Source organism: Stomoxys calcitrans, chromosome 5 (assembly GCF_963082655.1).
Source record: "Stomoxys calcitrans chromosome 5, idStoCalc2.1, whole genome shotgun sequence".
Lineage (NCBI taxonomy): Eukaryota > Metazoa > Arthropoda > Insecta > Diptera > Muscidae > Stomoxys > Stomoxys calcitrans.
Genome location: NC_081556.1, coordinates 100,722,372 through 100,745,201, shown reverse-complemented (window position 1 = coordinate 100,745,201; position 22,830 = coordinate 100,722,372). Strand labels below are relative to the sequence as shown.

The following is a 22,830-nucleotide window of genomic DNA, read 5'->3' as shown; positions in this document are numbered from 1 at the left end:
GCGTTTAAAACATTCGTAAACATTTTGCTTCTGTGACTGAAATTGTTCACATTCCTTAGTACTACCCGTTGGGGGTATATAAATTTAATCGCAATTTATGCCGATAAACCGGTTGTTGCTGTTTATTGACCTTATTAGCCCCTATGATATGGCTTTTATTTATTTTTTGTGCTTTTTTTTCTACAACACAAATCCTAATTATCAACAGCTATCTATCAGAAGATAAGCAATCAAATAGGATTCACTAATAGTTCCGGTTTTATTTACATAAAAAATTGATAAATTTTTCTGAAACGCTTTTGAGGCCAAAATAAAAATTATCGCAAAAATATGGGGAACATTTTGTTGACACATTTTTTTTAATTTTTGAAATTTTCGTTGTTCAGTTTAAATTTTCTGAAAAATATTCCTGCAAAAATTTCCTTTCTTTAAAAAAAAAGTTCACAATCTTCTGTAATTTTTGCTCTATGTATCTGTTTTTATACCCTCCCCAATAGGATGGGGGCATACTAATTTCGTCATTCTGTTTGTAACACCTCGAAATATGCGTCTGAGACCCCATAAAGTATATATATTCTTGATCTTGATCTTGATGTCATTCTGAGTCGATCTATTCATGTCCGTCCGTCCGTCTGTCTGTCGAAAGCACGCTAACTTTCGAAGGAGTAAAGCTAGCAGTTCGAAATTTTTTACAAATATTTTATATAAGGTCAGTTGGTATTGTAAATGAGTTAAATCGGTCCATGTTTTGATATAACCGCAATATAAACCCGGCCGATACGGGATGACTATGAGCACCACACAGGCTGGAACTTTAAGCTCCGACTTCTGTAATGCCCATCGTTATCACGGGAAGCTTAGCTGAAAGTTACCACAGCTTGCGGATGGTGGAAAGCTCCGTTTTTATGCGGAGTAGCTGCAAATGCGGCCGCGGGCAGTCAGCGATTTTCGAGAGGAGAGTCTCAGTGAAGAGTCAGGTAGCACTGGCTCTTAATTAAATACTGAGTGCCAATGATACTCTAGATGACAAGGCGAGTTATTGGCGCCTTCAAATAACCAATGGCCAACATAAGCGTCTGTTCTCAGGTTAGGGGCGGCGAGCGTCGGAACTTGGAGCAAGCGGCTCGCCACAACGAGGGATACGTGTGCAATTCCACAAAACCCATGCGGTTGGGGCGCTGGGCCAGTAACCCGCCCCCGGTAAACTAAGAACTACTATGAGAAACAAGGGAATAGTAAAAACGGACCCCCCCCCAACTTTGACGACCCACGCAAACGAAAAAAAGTCCATGATTTGCGGATCTGCATCTGGAATGTCCGCACTCTTTATGGAGAAGGTGTAGTATACGCGCTGGCAGATGTATTAGAGAAGTACAAGGCAGATATTACCGTTTTACAGGAAGTCCGATGGACTGGGAATGGCGTCACTACAACACCAAACGGTGACGAACTATACTATAGCTGCCATGACACGAGGCATGAATTTGGCTGTGGATTTGTGGTTAGTCGGAGACTGAAACACCTTGTCTCCAGCTTTACTCCGGTGGATGAGGGGCTAGCCTCAATTCCCGTAAAAGCCAAATTCTTCAACATCAGCCTTATTTGTGCCCATGCCCCTGACGGAAGACAAAGACGAGCAGACCAAGGATATTTTCTACGAGCGTCTAGAGAGAGAATATGACCGCTGCCCAGCCCATAATATTAAAATCGTTCTTAATGCGAAGATAGGAGAAGGAAGACCTTTTTGGTCCAACAGTCGGAAAGTTTAGCCTCCACAACATAACGTCCAGTAAAAGGTTGAGGCTGATAGATTACGCCGCGGCAAAAAACATTGTAGTTAGTAGCACCAGACTTCAACATAAAAATATTCACAAAGCCACATGGCTGTCACCCGATCAAAACACGAGAAACCAAATTGATCTCGTTGTGATAGATGAAAGGCATTCATCCAGCGTCTTAGATTCGGATCATTACCTTGTTGTAGCAAAGGTTCGCACCCGTTTGAACATGGCGAGGAAAGTACGATCTCACGGAAGCTGGACATTGAAAAGCTGCAAACACAACAAATGGCAGGGGCATACTGCACTCGATTGACCCAACTGCTTGATGAAAGCACTCTTTGTTCCTATGATATAATGGCGCAGTGGCAAACTATTGCCCACTGGGTACCGGAAGCCTCCTCCAAGATACCCATGGTACGACCAAGGGTGTCGAGATGCTACTGAAGCCAAGAATGTGGCATATAGAGCTACCCTGCAATCAGTAGCAACGAGCCAGATGAAAAAGAGGTATCGGGAGAAAAGGAGAGAGGAGAAACGTCTCTTCCGCAGAAAGAAAAAGGAACTAGAAAGACGTGAGTGTGAGCAAATTGAGATATAGAGATATACAGGAGTCAGAATGAAGTCCGAAAATTCCTACAAAGAATGAAACATCAAACCGATGACTTTGGTGCAGGCACATCCTCCTGCAGAGACAAATAAGGAAATCTGGTAACTGACACAGATAACATGCTGAGGATATGGAAAGAACATTTTACCCAACTGCTAGTGTCCGACGTTGGCGGCGAAGAGGATACCGCAGAACCAATCCCTGATGATGGTATAAAATGTTTACCTCCTAGTCAGAATGAGGTCCTAGTAGCAGTGACCCGACTAAAGAACAACAAGGCAGCAGGAGCCGAAGGGTTACCCGCTGAACTTTTGAAGACCGGAGGCGACATGCTGATAAGGCTTATGCATCAGCTTATCTGCGCAATCTGGCTAGAAGAATGCATACCCGATGATTGGAACCTCAACATACTATGTCCCGTACGCAAGAAAGGAGACAAGACGGAATGTGCCAACTACAGAGGAATAAGTCTCCTCCCCATCGCATACAAGATACTCTCGAGCGTACTGTGTTAAAGAGTAAAACCTAAAGTCAATATGATAATTGGGTCCTATCAATGCGGCTTTAGACCTGGTAAATCCTCCCTGGCCCAGATATTCACATTGCGCCAAATCCTGGAAAACACCCGAGAAAAACAAATCAACACCTACCAACTCTTTGTTGACTACAAAACTGCCTTCGATACTCCTTTACGTTCAAAGGTATTTCAAGCCATGTCTGGGTTTGGTGTCCCTGCAAAATTAATAACCCTGGGCCCGATATTCACACTGCGCCAGATCCTGGAAAAGACCCGAGAAGGACAAATCAACACCTACCATCTCTTTGTTGACTACAAAGCTGCCTTCGATACTCCTTTACGTTCAAAGGTATTTCAAACCATGTCTGAGTTTGGTATCCCTGCAAAATTAATAAGACTCTGTAGGATGACATTTGCTGATACGCGTTCCTCAGTAACAATAGGAAGGAATCTCTCCGAACCATTTAATACCAAACGAGGTTTCAGACAACGAGACAACGTATCGCGTGAACTCTTTAATATCATTCTGGAGAAGATAATACGAGATGCAGATGTGAATAGATATGGCACACTAATCACAAGAGAACACATGCTACTCGCTTATGCCAACGACATCGATACCATAGGTCGGTCACCGGAAGTAGTAACTGCAGCCTTTGAAAGAATCGAAAGAGTGTCAGTGAAAATGGGTTGGCAGCAAATGGAGATAAGACGAAATGGATGGTTTCAACTCCCAAAAAGCCTTGCACAACCGAGCAGATAAAGAAATTGGAGAAAGTTGGGAACCATAACTTTGAGAAAGTCAGTAACTTTATCTACCTCGGCACCGCCGTAACCGAAACGAATGACACCAGTTTTGAGATTAAGCGAAGAATAATACTGGCAAACAGATGCTACTTTGGGCTAAGTAAGCAGTTTCGATACAAGGCCACCTCTCGACAAACGAAGATTACACTATACAAGACACTGATACTAGCCGTGCTGTTATATGGTTCTGAAGCCTGCGTACTTGTCAAAGCACATGAGGCAGTGCTTGGAGCATTTGAGAGAAAGATTCTTCGTGGAACCAGTACTAGTTCGCATTAACGGAGAATATAGGCGACGTATGAACCATGACGACGGCAGCATAGTTACTTGCATCAAAATACAACGGCTGCGTTGGCCAGGTCATGTTGTCAGAATGGATGAAGAAGCTCCTGCAAAGAAGCCTTTTGAAGGCGAACACGGTGGTACACGCAAACCGGGAAGACCAAAAGCCCAATGGAAAGATCAAGTTGTGGGAGACACCTCGAAACTTGGTGTCAGAGATTGTAGAATGAGCGCAGATGATCGAGGCGCTTGGAACGCTATTCTACGTTCGGCTAGTGGAACAAATATTCTGTCATAGCCAATTAAAGAAGAAGAAGCTATATAAACCGATCCCGGGTCTGGACTTCTTGAGCCTCTAGAGGGCGCAATTCTCGTCCGATTTGACTGAAATTTTGCACGTGGTGTTTTGGTATTACTTCCAACAACTACGCTAGGTATGGCTCAAACAACTACGCTAGGTAGGGTTCAAATCGGTCTATGTTTTAATATATTGGGTTGCCCAAAAAGTAATTGCGGATTTTTCATATAGTCGGCGTTGACAAACTTTTTCACAGCTTGTGACTCTGTAATTGCATTCTTTCTTCTGTCAGTTATCAGCTGTTACTTTTAGCTTGCTTTAGAAAAAAAGTGTAAAAAAGTATATTTGATTAAAGTTCATTCTAAGTTTTATTAAAAATGCATTTACTTTCTTTTAAAAAATCCGCAATTACTTTTTGGGCAACCCAATAGCTGCCATATAAACCGATCTTGGGTCTTGTTTTCTTGAGCCTCTAGAGGGCGCAATTCACATCCGATTTAGAAGAAATTTTGTACAACGGCTTCCCCCATGATCTTCAATATACGTGTCTCTTATGATCTGAATCGATCTATAGCTTGATACAGCTCCCATATAAACCGATCTCTCGATTTTGCTTCTTGAGCCCCTACAAGGAGCAATTGTTATTCGAATGAACTGAAACATTGCACAATGACTTCTACAATGTTCAGCATTCATCTATGGTCCGAATCGGTCTATGACTTGTTTAATAACAGTTTGGATTTAAATTTGGATCTAATTTTTTTATTAACAATTTTTTTTGTTATAACATTAAAATTAACTACAAAATTAAAACTACATTAATTTGTATCAAATGTGGCTGCTAATTTTCTTTCACTCCATCTTCTGAATTATCTGTAATTTCCAACGCTTTATTAGTATATCCACTAGCACTTTGATTGTTGTCATTTGCTTTGGAAGAACTCTCCGCATCCTTTGGCATTAAATAATCCTCGGCATCCCAGGGTTGAGATACAGCAGTGCCCCATATGATGTAGACTAAATTGCCAACGAAGAAGACCACTGCTGAGATGGCAAATACAATTTGCCATTGGGTTCGATTGGACTTTAAAAAGAAAATTTATAAAAATTAGGTATTACATCAAATTGGCTCAACTATAAAAATTTCACTCACCGAATCTGTTACTATGACCCCCACCACCAAAGGTGAAAACAAGGGCATAAAATTCGCTATGGTATTGACAATGCCCATTAAAATACCCGCATGATTCGGTGACAAATCAATGGAATTCAGAGAACTGCCAATGGTTGCTCCACTATTTACACCCACACTCAGTGTCATAAGGATAATGGCCCATGTCTTACTGTCACTATCCAGAAAGCCTATTGCAACCAAACCCACAGCTGGTATCCAAAAGGCAAAACTGTTCATGGTTTTGCGTATGGCCGATAAGGTTAAAATCTTTCGACGCTGTAAAATATCCGCCGAAATCAAATACACATAGGACATCACCCACATGGCTAAGAAGGGCAGGGCTGAGAACAAGGCATTCGATTTGATCTCCATATCCAAAACACCATTCAGGTAGGAAGGTATTTGGGCTTGTAAGGTGGCTAGGCCCCAACCTTCAGCACAGCGGGCCAATAGCAGCGCATTAAAGGGTACTGACAACCATATGGCCTTCCAAGGTATGGGTATCTTTTTCTTATGAAAATCATCAGCATGTTCCAAAGACGATTCTATGTAGCTTTTCTCGGCCTCTTTTATAAACCGTGATTCTGTGGCATTATTTGCAGCGAACACAAACCAAAGCAGGCACCAAGCAAAGCATAGAGCAGCTGAAACATATGAAATACCCGGCCAACCCATGGGCCCTCCAGCAATGAGGCCTGTAATACCCAAAGCCAAGACCGTGCCACACTCAATGCCGGTGTGACTTAAGGCTCCCAGGCGATTACGCTCCTGCAATGGTGACCACTTAGCCAGATGTTCATGTATACAGGGGAAAAGCATGCCCTGGAAGATGCCTTGCAAACCTCTGATAACACAAAATGCCTTCCATCCTCCCCATGTTACAGAGACCGGTGTCACTGCACTCAAAATGGCGGAGAAAAATGTGGCCAGACCCATGGTAATCTTGGCACCAAAACGTTTGCTCAAGGCTCCTCCGGGAAATTGGGTAAACACATAGCCCCAATAGAAACTGGAAAGAATGTAGGAAATTTGTTTTTCACTCCAATCGAATTCCTGCAATGGAAAATTTAAATTTAGTTAATAAGACAATAAAACTAGTCTTGTCTTGTTTTACCGGAAAATCTGGATTTGTTGTTTCGGCATTTGTCATGGCAACCACAGCTACTCCGATATTAAGGCGGCTAATGTAGACTACCACAATATTGAGAAATAAAAGTAGGGTCTGCATATGGCGCATGCCAAATGTGGGTCCTGCAAGAAATTAAAAGAACGAGTATTGGTAAATGTGTAAATTAGGTTAGGTTAGATTAGAAGTAAATACTAAAAAGTAAAAGCGTGCCAAGTTCGACCGGGCCAAATTTTATATACCCTCCACCATGGATCGCATATGTCAGGTTATTTGCCCGGTATGTCTTTATAGGCAAATAAAGAATAATGGATGAGAATTGCTATGCTATTGGTGTCAGGTTATAGACCGATTCGGGGCATACTTGATTTCGATGTTGGAGACTATACCAGAAGTCATTGTGCAAAATTTCACCCAAATCGGACAAAAATTGCGCTCTTTAGCGGCTCAAGAAGTAGAATGGGGAGATCGGTTTATATGGGAGCTATATGAGGTTATAAACCGATTCCGACCATGTTTGGCACGCATTTTGAAGGACATAGTAGAAGTCGTTGTGCGAAATTTCAGCCAAATCAGACAAGAACTGGGACGTCAAGGGGCTCAAGAAGGGCAATCGGGAGATCGGGTTATATGGGAGCTATATAAGGTTTTACACCGATTGACAGGTTTGTACGAGGTCATAAGAGAAGTCACTGTGCAAAATTTCAGCCACATCGGTTAAAAATTGCCCTCTATAGGGGCTCAAGAAGTAAAAACGAGAGTTCGATTTATATGGGAGCTATGTGAGGTTATGGGCTGATCCATACCATATTTGACACGTATGTTGGAGGTCATAGCAGAAGACACTGTGCAAAATTTCATCTAAATCGGATAAGAATTGCGCCCTTTCAGCCACATCAGATAAGAACTGCGACGTCTAGGGGCTGAAGAAGTGCAAACGGGAGATCGGGTTGTATGGGAGCTACATCAGGTTTTAGTTCGATTAAAATCATACTAGGCACGTAGGTTGGAGGTCATAAGAGAAGTCACTGTATAAAGTTTCAGTCAAAACGGATAAGAATTGCGCCCTCTAGAGGCTGAAGGAGTTTAATCGGAAGATCGGTTTATATGTGAGCTTTATCAGGTTTGGATCCATACTAAGCACATCTGTTGATGGTCATAGAAAACGTCAAATTATATAATTTCAGCCAAAGCGGATAAGAATTGCGCCCTCTAAAGGATCAAGAAGTCAAGATCGATTCACATGGGAGCTATATCAAAACATATACCGATAGAGGATCCAAAAGTCAAGATCCAAGATCGGTTTATATATACCGATTTCCGCCATTCTTAGCACAGTTGTTGAAAGTCATAACAAAACACCTCTTGCAAAATTTCAGCCAAATCGGATAAGAATTGCGCCCTCTAGAGGCTCAAGAACTCAAGACCCAAGATCGGTTTATATGGCAGCTATTTCAGGTAATTTACCGATTTGCGCCACACTAAGTACAGTTATTGGAAGTCATAATAAAATACTTCATGCAAAATCTCAGCCTTAAAGGATAAGAAGTGTACCCGATTTGAACCATACTTGGCACAGTTGTTGGAAATGATACCAAAACTCCACGTGCAATATTAGGGCTAAATCGGATAAAACTTGCGCCCTCTAAAATCTCTAGAAGTTAAGACCCAAGATCGGTTTATATGGCAGCTATATCAGGTTATGAACCGGTTTGAACCATACTTAGCACAGTTGCTGGAAGTGATATGAAAACACCTCGTGTAAAATTTCAGTCAAATCGGACGAGAATTGCGCCCTCTAGAGGCTCATGAAGTCAAGACCCAAGATCGTTTTATATGGCATCTATATCAAAACATGGATCGATTTGGCCCATTTGCAAACCCAACCGGCCTACACTAATAAGAAGTATTTGTTCAAAATTTCAAGCGGCTAGCTTTACTCCTTAAAAAGTTAGCGTGGTTTCGACAAACTGGCGGTCCGACGGACGGACGGAGGGACAGACATACATGGCGAACTATAATGTCATGACGATCAAGATTATATATATTTTATGGGATCTTAGACGCATATTTCGAGGGGTTACAATCAGAATGATAAATTTAGTATACCCCCATCCTATGGTGGAGCGTATAGTTTGTACCCAAGACCTATGTGTCCGCACATAGTTGTATGTGTTTGACACACTGATCCAATCTTTAGACTAGTAAAGGGTGGACCGGGTCCAAAGAAACTGGATAAGCGGTATGCTAAGGAACTGGCTAATAAATGTTGGTTCCCATGACATAAAGATAAAGGAGAAAGTGGTACAACGCATGCCACAGGGGTCATTTTATCGCCACTACTATGGGTGACAACTACTCTGCTTGCCATAACCGCACATATTTGCCATGACTTCCATCAGCCCAGGCCATGTGATATGACGTTTCTCGTGGCACTGAACCTATTGAAGTCATTCGACACTGCCATTGCAATCTATTTGAGGACATCGCCAATACGTTCCTTCAGCCAGGCCTGAAACGCTGGGTCGGGAATTATCTGTGTTGTCGCCAGTCATTTGTGGAATTTAGGGATAAGAAATATTGGGTTGCCCAAAAAGTAATTGCGGATTTGACAAATTTTTTCACATCTTGTGACTCTGTAATTGCATTCTTTCTTCTGTCAGTTATCAGCTGTTACTTTTAGCTTGCTTTAGAAAAAAAGTATATTTGATTAAAGTTCATTCTAAGTTTTATTAAAAATGCATTTACTTTCTTTTAAAAAATCCGCAATTACTTTTTGGGCAACCCAATAGACCTCTACTTATCCTCCATTTCCCCCACTTCGACGTCATAGAGATCGTATCATATGTGGCGCACACCTTAAGCCCAGTCCAACCGGATGGCTCACCCAGACAGGGTTTGTCGGGTCCAGTTTCGATGCCTTCCTCTCCTGTTTCGATCGTGACAGAGGTATTTTAAGTCTCCTTAAATCCGACAGACTTTAGCGTTGAGGTCGATAGTTCCTCAGGCAAGTGTTCAGCAACAACTGCTGAGCTGTCTCTTGTTTCCCCAACCCCACCGCTTCTATAGACCTTCAGTTTCAACTTGTTGAATACGTAGGATACAACCCCTTCAGACTTGTTGAGGTCTGCGGGACACCCGGAGTTTAGTACGAATGCTGCATGTCTCCGATCGCCATCAGCCTTATCCAATATACCAGTCGGTGGTTGAAAGATTGGCATTACATTTCCTTAGTCTTCCAAGTTTGGATTCAGGATTTGAGAGAATCCTTGGTATCCAAGCATGCTTAATTGGTCAAGAAGGAATATTCTCTAATCTAGTGCTGCACCTGGCCAGATCTCACCAATATTTTTAGTGCAGAATGATACATTTCAAATGATGTCCGCAAGGACATCCGAGTGTCTTGATGACAGTTCATTGACTATCCCACTCCAATTTGTTTTCCCTTTTCGACAATTGCCATCACCAAACTGTCCCTAGTGACATTAGCAAATATTCTTGGACCCATCTTGTGTGTTCTACAACCTACTCTAGTTGGGTTGGTATGTAGAGCACCACAATCCATTTAACAAATTCCGCTGATAAAGATACTTGGTGAAGCAGAAATCGCAATACAGATTGCCGGTCAAATGTTTTTTTTAGCAACATCACACATTTTTGCCTTACTTTTGAAGGTTCCTTGCTGTGCTATTCTTTGAAAAGAAAGTATTGAACGAAACGGTCTATAGCCAGACAATATCCTGGAATGGAATCTAGATATTAAATAAATTCAAATCAGAACTGAAGTCTTCCTACTACATTTCCAAATTACGATCGCATTAAAACTGCGTTCTGAAGATTCTTTAGAAGGCAAGTTGAAGGATTAGTTTATACAGGAGCTGTATCATGAGGATGTTAATATTCACGTTGAAAATGAGGGGAGTCCAAGATTGTTCTTGACTTTGCCAAATTGAAGGTAGTAACAACCGACAACCAAGGTACCCATTATCTTCGACGTCATCCCACCCAATATACAATACAATATTGAGATACAAGAAGGCTTTATATTTAAAATTATTTTTACCATTTTTCGATTGTTTTCAAACAACAATTCTCAATTCTGCAGGTGATAAGAGTGCAGTAAAGTTAACCTTTACCATACCAATACCATACGCATAATCCTATTCAGCGATAGACTACACGTTTAGCGATAGCATTGATAAGGCCACTTTATTGCAATTATTACCAATCACTTCAATGAAATTAAACATACCCTAAACCCAAACATGCCTTATCTTAAATTTATTGGTAATTAAAAACGCGTTATCGGCAAATATAAACAAATGGAACATAGGTGGACAGAATAAGATAATCCATTGGTGTTCTTTTCTATAAATAATACCCAGTTATGTTGGTTCACGATAAAAGTCAATATGAAGCTTTTGTGAAAAGAAATTGTAGGACCTCCAATAGGTTTTGGGTTGATTCTTTTACTCACGATTTTTAGTGTGGGTGAGTATTAGGGTTAATAAAATTGTGTAAACTTTTCATTTATTCTTTATTCAGTTAGTTGATAATAATGATTGTCACATGGTGTTTGGATTTTACTGAAGCTTGAGGTCAAAGATAGTGATTTAATTAAATTACTGTCATACAGTAAATCTCAAACAATAGATCCTAAATTACTACAGGTATGAATGATACCGACAGATTTATATGACGATCCATAGTGTAAGGTGTGATGCAGATTAGTTCTCCCGTAGACATCATCCTCCTACAGATGTGGTTTTTTGGGAAACCAAATACAGCAGAGGTACTAAATCAACCGAAAATGAAGATACTTGTTTAAATATCTTTGTTGGTGTGGCTATAAAATTTGTATACCCTCCCCCATAGGATGGGGGTATACAAATTTCGTCATGCTGTTTGTAACTCCTCGAAATAATCGTCTAAGACCTTATAAAGTATATATATTCTTGACCTTCATGACATTTTAAGTCGATCTAGCCATGTCCGTCTGTCCGTCCGTCCGTCTGTCTGTCGAAAGCAAGCTAACTTTCAATGGAGTTAAGCTAGCCGCTTTAAAATTTTGCACAACTAATTCTTATAAGTGTAGGTCGCTTGGGATTGTAAATGGGCCATATAGGTCCATATTTAGATATAGCTACCATATAAACAGATCTGGGATCTTGACTTCTTGAGCCTCTAGAGGGCGCAATTCTTATCCGATTTGGCTAAATTTTTGCATTAGGTGTTTTGTTACGACTTCCAACAACTGTGCCAAATAGGGTTCAAATCGGTACATGATCTGATATAGCTGCCATATAAACCGATCTTGAATCTTGACTTCTTAAGCCTCTAGGGGGCGCAATTATTATCCGATTTAGCTGAAATTTTGTACAACGGCTTCTCTCATGACCTTTAACATACGTGACGAAAATGAAATCAATCGGTTTATAGCCTAATGCAGCTCCCCTATAAACGGATCTCCCTATTTTACTTCTTCGGCCCCTAAAGTGCGTAATTCTTACTAGATTTGGCTGAAATTTTACACAATGACTTCTATTATGGTCTCTAATATTCAGTTCAATTATGGTCCGAAATGAACCATAACCTGTTTTATTCTATTTTATTATATCATAGGATGGGGGTATACAAATTTCGTCATGCTGTTTGTAACTCCTCGAAATAATCGTCTAAGACCTTATAAAGTATATATATTCTTGACCTTCATGACATTTTAAGTCGATCTAGCCATGTCCGCCTGTCCGTCCGTCCGTCTGTCTGTCGAAAGCAAGCTAACTTTCAAAGGAGTTAAGCTAGCCGCTTTAAAATTTTGCACTACTACTTCTTATTAGTGTAGGTCGGTTGGGATTGTAAATGGGCCATATAAGTCCATATTTAAATATAGCAGCCATAGAAACCTATCTGGGATCTTGACTTCTTGAGCCTCTAGAGGGCGAAATTATCATCCGATATGGCTGAAATTTTGCATGACGTGTTTAAATAAGACTTTCAACAACTGTTATAAGTATGGTTCAAATCGGTCCATTACCTGATATAGCTGCCATATAAACCGATCTTGAATCTTGACTTCTCGAGCCAATAGAGGGCGCAATTCTTATCCAATTTGGCTGAAAATTTGCACGGCATGTTTTGTTATAATTTCCAACAACTGTGTCAAATAAGGTTCAAATCGGTTCATAATCTGATATAGCTGCCATATAAACCGATCTGGGATCTTGACTTCTTGAGCCTCTAGAGGTCGCAATTATTATCCGATTTGCCTAAAATTTTGCATGACTTGTTTCAATATGACTTCCAACAACTGTGCCAAATATGGTTCAAATCGGTTCATGACCTGATGTAGCTGCCATATAAACCGATCTGGGATCTTGACTTCTTGAGCCTCTAAAGGGCGAAATTCTTATCCGATTGGAATGAAATTTTGCACGACATGTTTTGTTACGATTTCCAACAACTGTGCCAAGTATGGTTGAAGTCGGTCCATAACCTGATATAGCTGCCATATAAACCGATCTTGGGTCTTGATTTTCTTGAGCCTCTAGAGTGCGCAATTCTTATTTGATTGGAATGAAATGTTGCACGACGTCTTTTGTTATGACTTCCAACAACTGTATTATGAATGGTTCAAATCGGCCCATGTCCTGATATAGCTGCTATATAAACCGATCTGGGGTCTTGACTTCTTGAGCCTCTAGAGGTCGCAATTCTTATCCGATTTGGCTGAAATTTTTCATGACGTATTTTATTCTTACTTTCAACAATTGTGTCAAATAAGGTTCAAATCGGTTCATAATCTGATATAGCTGCCATATAAACCGATCTGGGATCTTGACTTCTTGAGCCTCTAGAGGTCGCAATTATTATCCGATTTACCTGAAATTTTGTACGAAGGATCCTCTCATGACCATCACCATACGTGTTTATTATGGTCTGAATCGGCCTGATGCAGCTCCCATATAAATCGATCTCTCTCTATTTTACTTCTTGAGCCCCCAAAGGGCGCAATTCTTATTCGAATTGGCTGACTTTTTACACAGGTCTCCAACTTGTAATTTAATTGTGGTCAAAACCGGACCATATCTTGATATTGCTCTAATAGCAGAGCAAATCTTTTCTTATATCCTTTTTTTCCTTAGAAGAGATGCCGGGAAAAGAATTCGACTAATGCCATCCATGGTGGAAGGTATATAAAATTCGGCCCGGCCGAATTTAGCGAGCTGTTACATGTTTTTTGTTTAATGACAGACACTCTGTCTGCGACAAATTACACTTCTTCCGTACTACACATGATTTGGTGCATCTGTTGGAAGTTGTATTGATGGCTTCGAACGCTAACACAACGTCAATGGCTCTCGCTGTTGCTCCGTGCGCCTAGGTTCGAATCCTGCCCGTGCTCTGCCGAATTTTTCATTTTTCAAGTTTTTTGCGTGTTTGGGCGAGATCATTAAATTTTACAATTTTTGTTTGTTTCTCTTGCGAGACGAGCTCAATGATCGGAGATGCAAATGATCTCGACCTAACAGGCAAAAAACTTGAAAAATTAAATTTTGTCTTTATAAAAATTTTGTCTACCGAGGAAATTTTCACTGAAATATTGGGAAAGCTTCGTCTCTAAAGAAAATTTTATAGAAATTTAGTCCAATAAGACAATTTTATAGAAATTCAGACTATAGAGAAAATTTCATTGAAATGTTTTCTCAAGAAGAAATGTAGACAGTTTTTCTTTTGAGAGAAAAATTCGAAGTTATTTTCATTGTGTATTTATTTCTTTCATTAGGAAAACATTTATTTAGATTTTTTCTAAAGAGCAAAATTCATTGGAAGTATAGCTTTTGGATGTTTTCCTATATTCCATTACTGTTATTTAATTTTTACTGAATTAATCCTTTCAGTTGATTTATTTCCACTCTTCATTCATTCATTTTTTAGTCACGGCGGTAGCCTTTCACTTTTTATAAACATTTGACTATAAATTTATAACACCATACGTAGCTATGCAATAACCGTCGATTGCTTTGTTTACTCTTGGATTTATTAACGTTTCGTTTATTTATCACCAATAATATACCTTTATCCTCGACGGCTGTCATATTTATGGTCTATTTATTTCTGCAATTAAAACTGAAATATTCTTCAAATTTGTATTTAGGTAGTCCTTTGATTTTTTGAAATTTCCATTCTATTTCCGAAACGACGACAACATCTTGACCGTGCCAACGAACCGAGTTATTTAAACTTGAAAAACAATATTTGAAACATACTAGGTCTGGAATTTCTATGGGATTTCTCGCTGATTATGATTCTTAGTGCTAGTAACCACCATTCATATGGGGCGAAATATAAAACTAATCTCGTATGACGATTAAATATATACGACGATAAAAATAACAGCAACTTTATGAGCAGGCTGCCTGGTGAGAATTGTTTTGCTGGTATTTACTTTGTTTTATTGGGCCTACTATGGTGGATGTTTGAAAACGTTTTGCTGCCAATCATCAACGGCCTCATGATATATGCGACTATTACTGATTTTGTCTACAGTAACCTCAGATGCAAACATTTATCTAAACGATAAGTAGCATTGCTGGGTTAGCTTCGATGCACTTCACTGCTTCTTAGGGAAAGATAACTCTTCAATGTTATTTTCTCTTAGGCTGTGTGCCCATTGATATAAAAGTTGCAGGGTTTGTAAATTTATGACGTTCGGGTGTGGTGAATAAGTTTTGAGTAGCCCAGGGGTTAGTAAGATTTTTTACAGAAGCAAGGCAAATTTTGACGTTCATAGAGCAGAGTTGCATTTTGGTATTTGTGAATAGATACGCAGCTGTAATAAAATTTGCGAGCGGCGATTGCTACCCACTTACACACACATATATATTTGTTTATTGATTCCCAGCCGAACCGGACCCACTCCGCTGCGCCTTTAGCTCTCTGATATCTTTTTAGGGTGGGGACACTTTGCCCTGAATGTGAATATCGAATTAGTGCCACTGTAGCCTATGTCCTCCTTGACGCTAAACGCCTGCGTTCGAATCCTGGCGAGAACATCGGACAATATTTAAAGCGGTTGCTATCCCCTCTTAATGCTGGTGATATTTGCGAGGAATCACGCCATGATGGTCATGTAAAAAAATTCTTCCCAAAGAGGTGTCGCTCTGCGGCACGCCGTTGGAACTTGGCTATAAAAAAAAAGTCCCTTATAATCGAGATTAAACTTGAATCGAAAGGAACTCATTGATGTGTGAGAAGTTTGTTCCTGGGCTAATTTTTCTCCTACTCTGAAATGCCCTTCTTTTGAGTCCTATATTACCGAATTGGTAAATTGCGTGGTCATGTAAACAATTCTCCCCAAAGCGGTGTCGCACTGCGGCACGCCGTTGGAACTCGGCTATAAAAAAGGTCCATTATCATTGAGTTTAAACTTGAATCGGATAGCACTCATTGATGTGTGAGAAGTTTGCCCTTGCTCGGTTTCTGGACAAATGTTTACTCTACTCTCAAGTGCCCTTCTTTTGAATCCTATATTACAGTATTGGTAAATATTTCCGGTTTAGGGGTTATTTCGAAGTTAGGGTGCCCAGCCAAACACTTGGCTCGTGCTCTAATTTCAAATACATTTTACATGAGTCCCATATTGGCATGATCAGTAAATAACTTCTGCTTGAGGGTGTAGCGGACCCCTGGTCTTTGTCCCGAAAATGGGTATAAATTTCCCGAGTCACATATAACCATGGCCAGTAAAATTTTATATGAGTCACATATTACCATGGCCACTAAATACGTCCGATTAGGGAGTTATTTTAGGGTATGGTGGCTCCCCAAACACATGGCTCTTCAATTGGATATCATATTCGTTTTTATACACTCTACCTTAGGATGAGGGGTGTACTAATTTCGGAATTCCGTTTGCAACACCTCGCCATATGCATCTAGGACCCCACAAAGTATACATATTCTTGATCGTTGTGACATTTTAAGTCGAACAGGCAATGTCCGTCCGTCTGTCAGTCCGTCTGTCGAAAGCACGCTAACTTTTGAAGGAGTAAAGCTAGCCGCCTACAGTTTTGCACAAATACTTCTTATTAGCGTAGGTCGTTTGGGAGTGTAATGGGCCATATTGGTCCATGTTTTGATATAGCTGCCATATCAACCGACCTTGGGTCTTGACTTCTAGAGCTTCTATAGGGCGCAATTCTTATCCGATTTGACTGAAATTTTGCACGTAGTGTTATGATATCACTTCCAACAACTGTTTTAAGTATGGTTTAAATCGGTTCATAACCTGATATAGCTGCCATATAAACCGTTCTTGGGTCTTGACTTTTTGAGCTTTTAGAAGCCGCAATTCTTATCCGATTTGGCTGTAATTTTGCAGGTGAAGTTTTGGTATCACTTCCAACATTTGTGGAAATATGGTTCAAATCGGTCCATAACCTGGCATAGGTGCTATATAAACCGATCTTGGATCTAAACTTATTGAGCCTCTGCAGGGCTCAATTCCCATCCGTTTTGGCTAAAATTTTGTAGAGGTGTTTTGATATTACTTCCAACAACTGTGAAGAGTATGGCGCAAATAGGTACATAACCTGATATAGCTGCCATATATACTGAACTGGGATCTTGACTTCTTGAGCCTCTAGAGAGCGCAATTCACTTCCGATTTGACACAAATTTTGTACAACGGCTTCTCTCATGGCCTTTAACATACGTGTGCCATATGGTTTGAATCGATCTATAGCTTGATACAGCTTCCATATAAACCGATCTCCCGATTTTGCTTTTTAAGCCTCGAATCTGACTATAACTTGATATATTGGGTTGCCCAAAAAGTAATTGCGGATTTTTCATATAGTCGGCGTTGACAAGTTTTTTCAACGGCTTGTGACTCTGTAATTGCATTCTTTCTTCTGTCAGTTATCAGCTGTTACTTTTAGCTTGCTTTAGAAAAAAAGTGTGCGAAATTTTGTTTACATTTGTTTGTTTGGCGTCAATTTTAATATGGAGCCCACAAAGGAGCATTTTCGTCATATTTTACTTCATTATTTCCGTAAAGGAAAAAACGCAGAGCAGGTTGCTAAAAAGTTACGAGATGTGTATGGTGATAAAGCCTTAAAAGGAAGACAGTGTCAAAATTGGTTTCGCAAATTCCGTTCTGGAGATTTTTCACTTAAAGATGAGCCACGTTCAGGTCGGCCAAATGAAGTTGATGATGACGAAATCAAAGCATTAATCGAATTGGATCGTCATGTAACTGAGCGTGAGATAGGAGAAAAGTTAAATATACCAAAATCAACCGTTCATTATCACATAAAAAGTCTTGGACTGGTGAAAAAGCTTGATATTTGGGTACCACATGTATTGAAAGAAATGCATTTAACAAACCGAATCAACGCTTGTGATATCCACCTTAAACGCAATGAATTCGATCCGTTTTTAAAACGAATCATAACTGGAGATGAAAAATGGATTGTTTACAACAACGTTAGTCGCAAACGATCATGGTCCAAGCATGGTGAACCAGCTCAAACCACTTTAAATGCTGATATCCACCAAAAGAAGGTTATGCTGTCTCCTTCTCCTCCGTACTTATTCATTATTCTTGGTTTGTCTAAAAAGAGATTCTGCGCAAAGAACTCGACAGACGCGATCCATGGTGGAGGGTAAATAAGATTTGGCCAGGCCGAACTTAGCACGCTTTTACTTGTTTCTCTTAAGCAGCTTTCGTTTGAGCTCTATATTGCCGTGTTTGGTTCATTTGGCGGCTTTTGGGTGGCTCCCGAGGCACCCGCCCTCAACAATAGAACCGATATGGCTGAAATTTTGCATGGCGTATTTTGTTCTTACTTTCAACAAGTGTGTCAAATAAAGTTTAAATCGGTTCATAACCTGATATAGCTGCCATATAAACCGATCTGGGATCTTGACTTCTTGAGTCTTTAGAGGTCGCAATTATTATCCGATTTGCCTGAAATTTTGTACGACGGATTCTCTCATGACCATCAACATACGTGTTTATTATGGTCTGCATCGGCCTATAGCCTGATACAGCTCCCATATCAATCGATCTCTCTATTTTACTTCTTGAGACCCCAAAGGGCTCAATTCTTATTCGAATTGGCTGACATTTTACACAGGTCTCCAACATATAATTTAATTGTGGTCCAAATCGGACCATATCTTGATATCGCTCTAATAGCAGAGCAAAACTTTTCTTATATCCTTTTTTGCCTAAGAAGAGATGCCGGGAAAAGAACTCGACAAATGCGATCCATGGTGGAGGCCCGGCCTAACTTAGCATGCTTTTACTTGTGTTTTTTTTTTTAATTTCAAAGATATTTTCTCAAAACTTAAAACTTTTATAAAATTTTCTCTGCAGACAAAATATCTAAAAAAAAAATTTCTACAAAATTTTTACCGAATATAGATTTGGACAGGCAGCCAATCAATTACCTGTCTTTTGGACAAAACAATTAAATAGCATATACTCCAAGTTGATGCTATTTTGTGGTGGTATTTATTTACTACGTAAATTGATAAGCTTACCATTGGCGATTGAAAAAAATTCCACCATTATTTTTTTAAATATAAATTGGCTGTATGTTATCGCGTTACTGCTGTTATCGATTTTTTCGAACTTAGCACGGACAAGAACCTCAGCAACCAAGTTGCCAACTTTTTTAAAAAAACAATTTGCCATCATTTTGTTTACCTTTAGTTAGTCACTTTTATTAAAGTTGTTAGGGTGGTGTGTGCGGTTGCCATAAAGGTATATATATTATATAAAATATATATTTTAGATCCTATATACTTGCTGTATTTTATTTAAGTACTAGAGTAGACAAGCCGCGAAGGGCAAAAATAAAAAGCAAAAAAATTTCCTGTACAAGTCTGCTTGTTTGCCATGAGGCGGTAACGCTATTTGCCAACCTGTCAAACAATGCAAGAAAAAATGTTCAAATAATTGCAAAACCTATTGGGTTGCCCAAAAAGTAATTGCGGATTTTTTAAAAGAAAATAAATTCATTTTTAATAAATCTTAGAATGAACTTTAATCAAATATACTTTTTTTACACTTTTTTTCTAAAGCAAGCTAAAAGTAACAGCTGATAACTGACAGAAGAAAGAATGCAATTACAGAGTCACAAGCTGTGAAAAAATTTGTCAACGTCGACTATATGAAAAATCCGCAACTACTTTTTGGGCAACCCAATATAAATAAAATTTGCAGAATCTACGAGTGGCCACGCTTATTTGTGAAAAACATATCATGGCAACCCTGACCACATATGTTCTACTTAAGCCTGCACTGGTAATATATCCAGAACTTTGTTATTCTGGATAGATGTCATTCTCATCCAAATTTCATTGCACCGAAACATCGGATATTGTATCAAGGATAACACAGTGTCAGTAGCCGCCACACGACCAATGAGAAAGCACACTTAACCTCAAGGCAATGATCGCTGCAATTTGGGTAGCCACAATGTCCAAAGGCATTAGATGTAGCATTAAATTCAGTGCATAAGATGGTATAGTCCTAAGTGCGGCTGTGATACAGAAGCAAGCCATCCTTTGGTTAAGTATTGAGCAGTAGATGGACTTTTGAAGCGCCGTCCACCAGACCACAACACCATATATCATTATAGGTCTAACAACTGCAATATATATATACAGTGGATGACACGCGGTCCAAGCCCCCAACTTTTGCCAATGGTCTGACAACTGCAATATATATCCAATGAATGGCATGCGGTCCAAGCCCCCAACTTTTGCCAATGGCTCTCTTGCAGATGTATAGGGCAAGAGTTGCTTTTCTTGGTCTTTCCAAAATGTTGGATTTGAAGTTCAATTTCCTGTTCAGCAAAACACCCAGATATTTTGCGCCTTCTATAAATGGAGCATTCTCACCACCCAAGTAGACAGGTTCCACTGTAAGCAACTTGTATCTCCTGCTGAACAACTTGGAACATATGTGCATCACAGCCGCACTGAGGACGACACCATCTGATGCGCTGAATTTTATGCTACATCTTATGCCTCGGGACATTGTGGTTAGACAAATTGCTGCGACCATTGACGTCAGGTTATCCTTGATAAAATATCCGAAGTTCCAGGCAGTGTGGATAACACCCTACCTGAGCCGCTTTTTGATGAAAAGTAATGTACCACTATACCTGACAGAATCGATTGGAACTACGATATCCCTGGTAACAGAAGTTACATAGACTTCTATGTGGATGTTTCCAAACCAAACGACCAGGTGGGCTTCATGGTGTACTCTAAAGATCTAGAACTGGTAATATGAAAAATTTTACCGCACCACTCCAGTGTGTATCAAGCGGAAATCGTTGCAATTAAGGAAGTAGTAGAACGACTAAGATACAATATCATTATGACGATTGGCATAAATATCATCTCAGACAGCCAGGCATCGCTTAAAATACCTGGAGAACGTATGGTTGCCCAAAAAGTAATTGCGGATTTTTCATATAGTCGGCGTTGACAAATTTTTTCACAGCTTGTGACTCTGTAATTGCATTCTTTCTTCTGTCAGTTATCAGCTGTTACTTTTAGCTTGCTTTAGAAAAAAATGTAAAAAAAAGTATATTTGATTAAAGTTCATTCTAAGTTTTATTAAAAATGCATTTACTTTTTTTTTAAAATCCGCAATTACTTTTTGGGCAACCTTTCTGAAAACAAAAACCGCCCTCGGCTGTGTCAGATCTCTTAACGAGATGGCTGAACAGTTCAAAATTCATCTGTTTTGAGTGTCGGGCCACAGAGATATCACTGGGAATTTTAAAGCGGACGAGCTTGCGAGACTAGGAACTACCCTACACATTCCAGGGATACTGGAATCTGTGGATATGCCTCTAGCGACATGTAAGCTAAGTTTTCAGGACCAGACCGAAAGACATCGTATGATTGATGGTCACAAAGAAGGGCTGTGAGCATCCAAAACTATGGGGCCTAGTCTAGACTTAAAGAGGTCTACCGCTTTGCTGTCATTGGCTAGCACAGGGGTCTCAGTCATTGAGTCCGTCATGACAGGTCACTGTGTAATCGGAAAACATGCTGACAGACTGAAGGTAGCCAACAACGACTTTTACAGAAGCTGTTAGGGCATCGAAGAAGAAGATACTATAGAACACCTTCTGTGTATGTGTCCTGCACTAGCAATCAGAAGGAGTTCCACTTTAGGTTCTCATTTCTTTGAGAACCTGTCTGATTTAGCGGATGTGAACATTTCCAAGTTATTAGGCTTTATAAAGCGATCTGGATGGTTCAACGTTAGGAACTAGAAGGCATCTTCCTACTTCTGTTTCTGTGGTATTACAATGGGCGAAAACGTCTAAGTGAGTCTGGTGGCAGACTGCCACTTCAAACTAACCTAACCTAACTATGTACGGGCAAATCTAATTTTTAAGTTACAATGTGTTGTTGTTGGCATGTCTGACCAAAATTAAACCAGTAAGGAAAGCCAGAAGTCGGGCGGTGCTGACTTTATAATACCCTACACCTACCCTATAGATACAAAGTGGGAGCTATGCCTTATTCTAAACCAATTTTGATGGACCTCGCCGGATGTTTGCGGATGGGTTATTAAACAATCCGTATCACATTTCGAGCAAATATGTCCAAACTGTAATAACTTCGGTTCACATATGACAACATTATTGCAAATTACCCAAAATTTGATAATGTGGTGCTCTTCGAGAAAAGCGTTGTGCAAAACTTTAGCAAGATTGATCAAAAAATACCCTTGCAGTGGCTCTAGAAGTGAAAATCGGGCGATATACGTATATGACAGCCATATCTAAATCTGAACCGATTTCTATGAATTTCATCTATAATGTCGAGAAGCAAGAGAAAATCGTTCCGCCATATTTCGAGAGAATCGATTAACAAATGAACGTTTGATTGCAATATTATTGCAAATGAGAGCTATATCTATGGTTGCCCAAAAAGTAATTGCGGATTTTTTAAAAGAAAGTAAATGCATTTTTAATAAAACTTAGAATGAACTTTAATCAAATATACTTTTTTTTCTAAAGCAAGCTAAAAGTAACATCTGATAACTGACAGAAGAAAGAATGCAATTACAGAGTCACAAGCTGTGAAAAAATTTGTCAACGCCGACTATATGAAAAATCCGCAATTACTTTTTGGGCAACCCAATAAATCTGAACCCATTTCGAGCAAACTTTATAGTCATTGTGGAAGTCGTCGAG

The 22,830-nt window shown here is 39.7% G+C and overlaps 1 protein-coding gene across 2 annotated transcripts; it reads right to left on the bottom strand.

The window, feature by feature from the left end:
• Positions 1-5,081: 5,081 nt before the first annotated feature.
• On the bottom strand, positions 5,082-15,102 carry LOC106087755 (putative inorganic phosphate cotransporter). Of its 2 annotated transcripts, none has more exons than XM_013252896.2 (4): positions 15,039-15,102; positions 6,581-6,717; positions 5,446-6,519; positions 5,082-5,376 (listed from the first exon to the last, which is right to left on the bottom strand). In XM_013252896.2, exons 2-4 carry the CDS (start codon positions 6,701-6,703, stop codon positions 5,134-5,136), a joined length of 1,440 nt encoding a protein of 479 aa, XP_013108350.2. In that variant the 5' UTR covers positions 6,704-6,717; positions 15,039-15,102; the 3' UTR covers positions 5,082-5,133. The 2 variants fall into 2 exon arrangements, with proteins under 2 accessions (XP_013108350.2, XP_013108348.2); XM_013252894.2 differs by lacking the exon at positions 15,039-15,102 and adding an exon at positions 14,667-14,853.
• Positions 15,103-22,830: the final 7,728 nt, after the last annotated feature.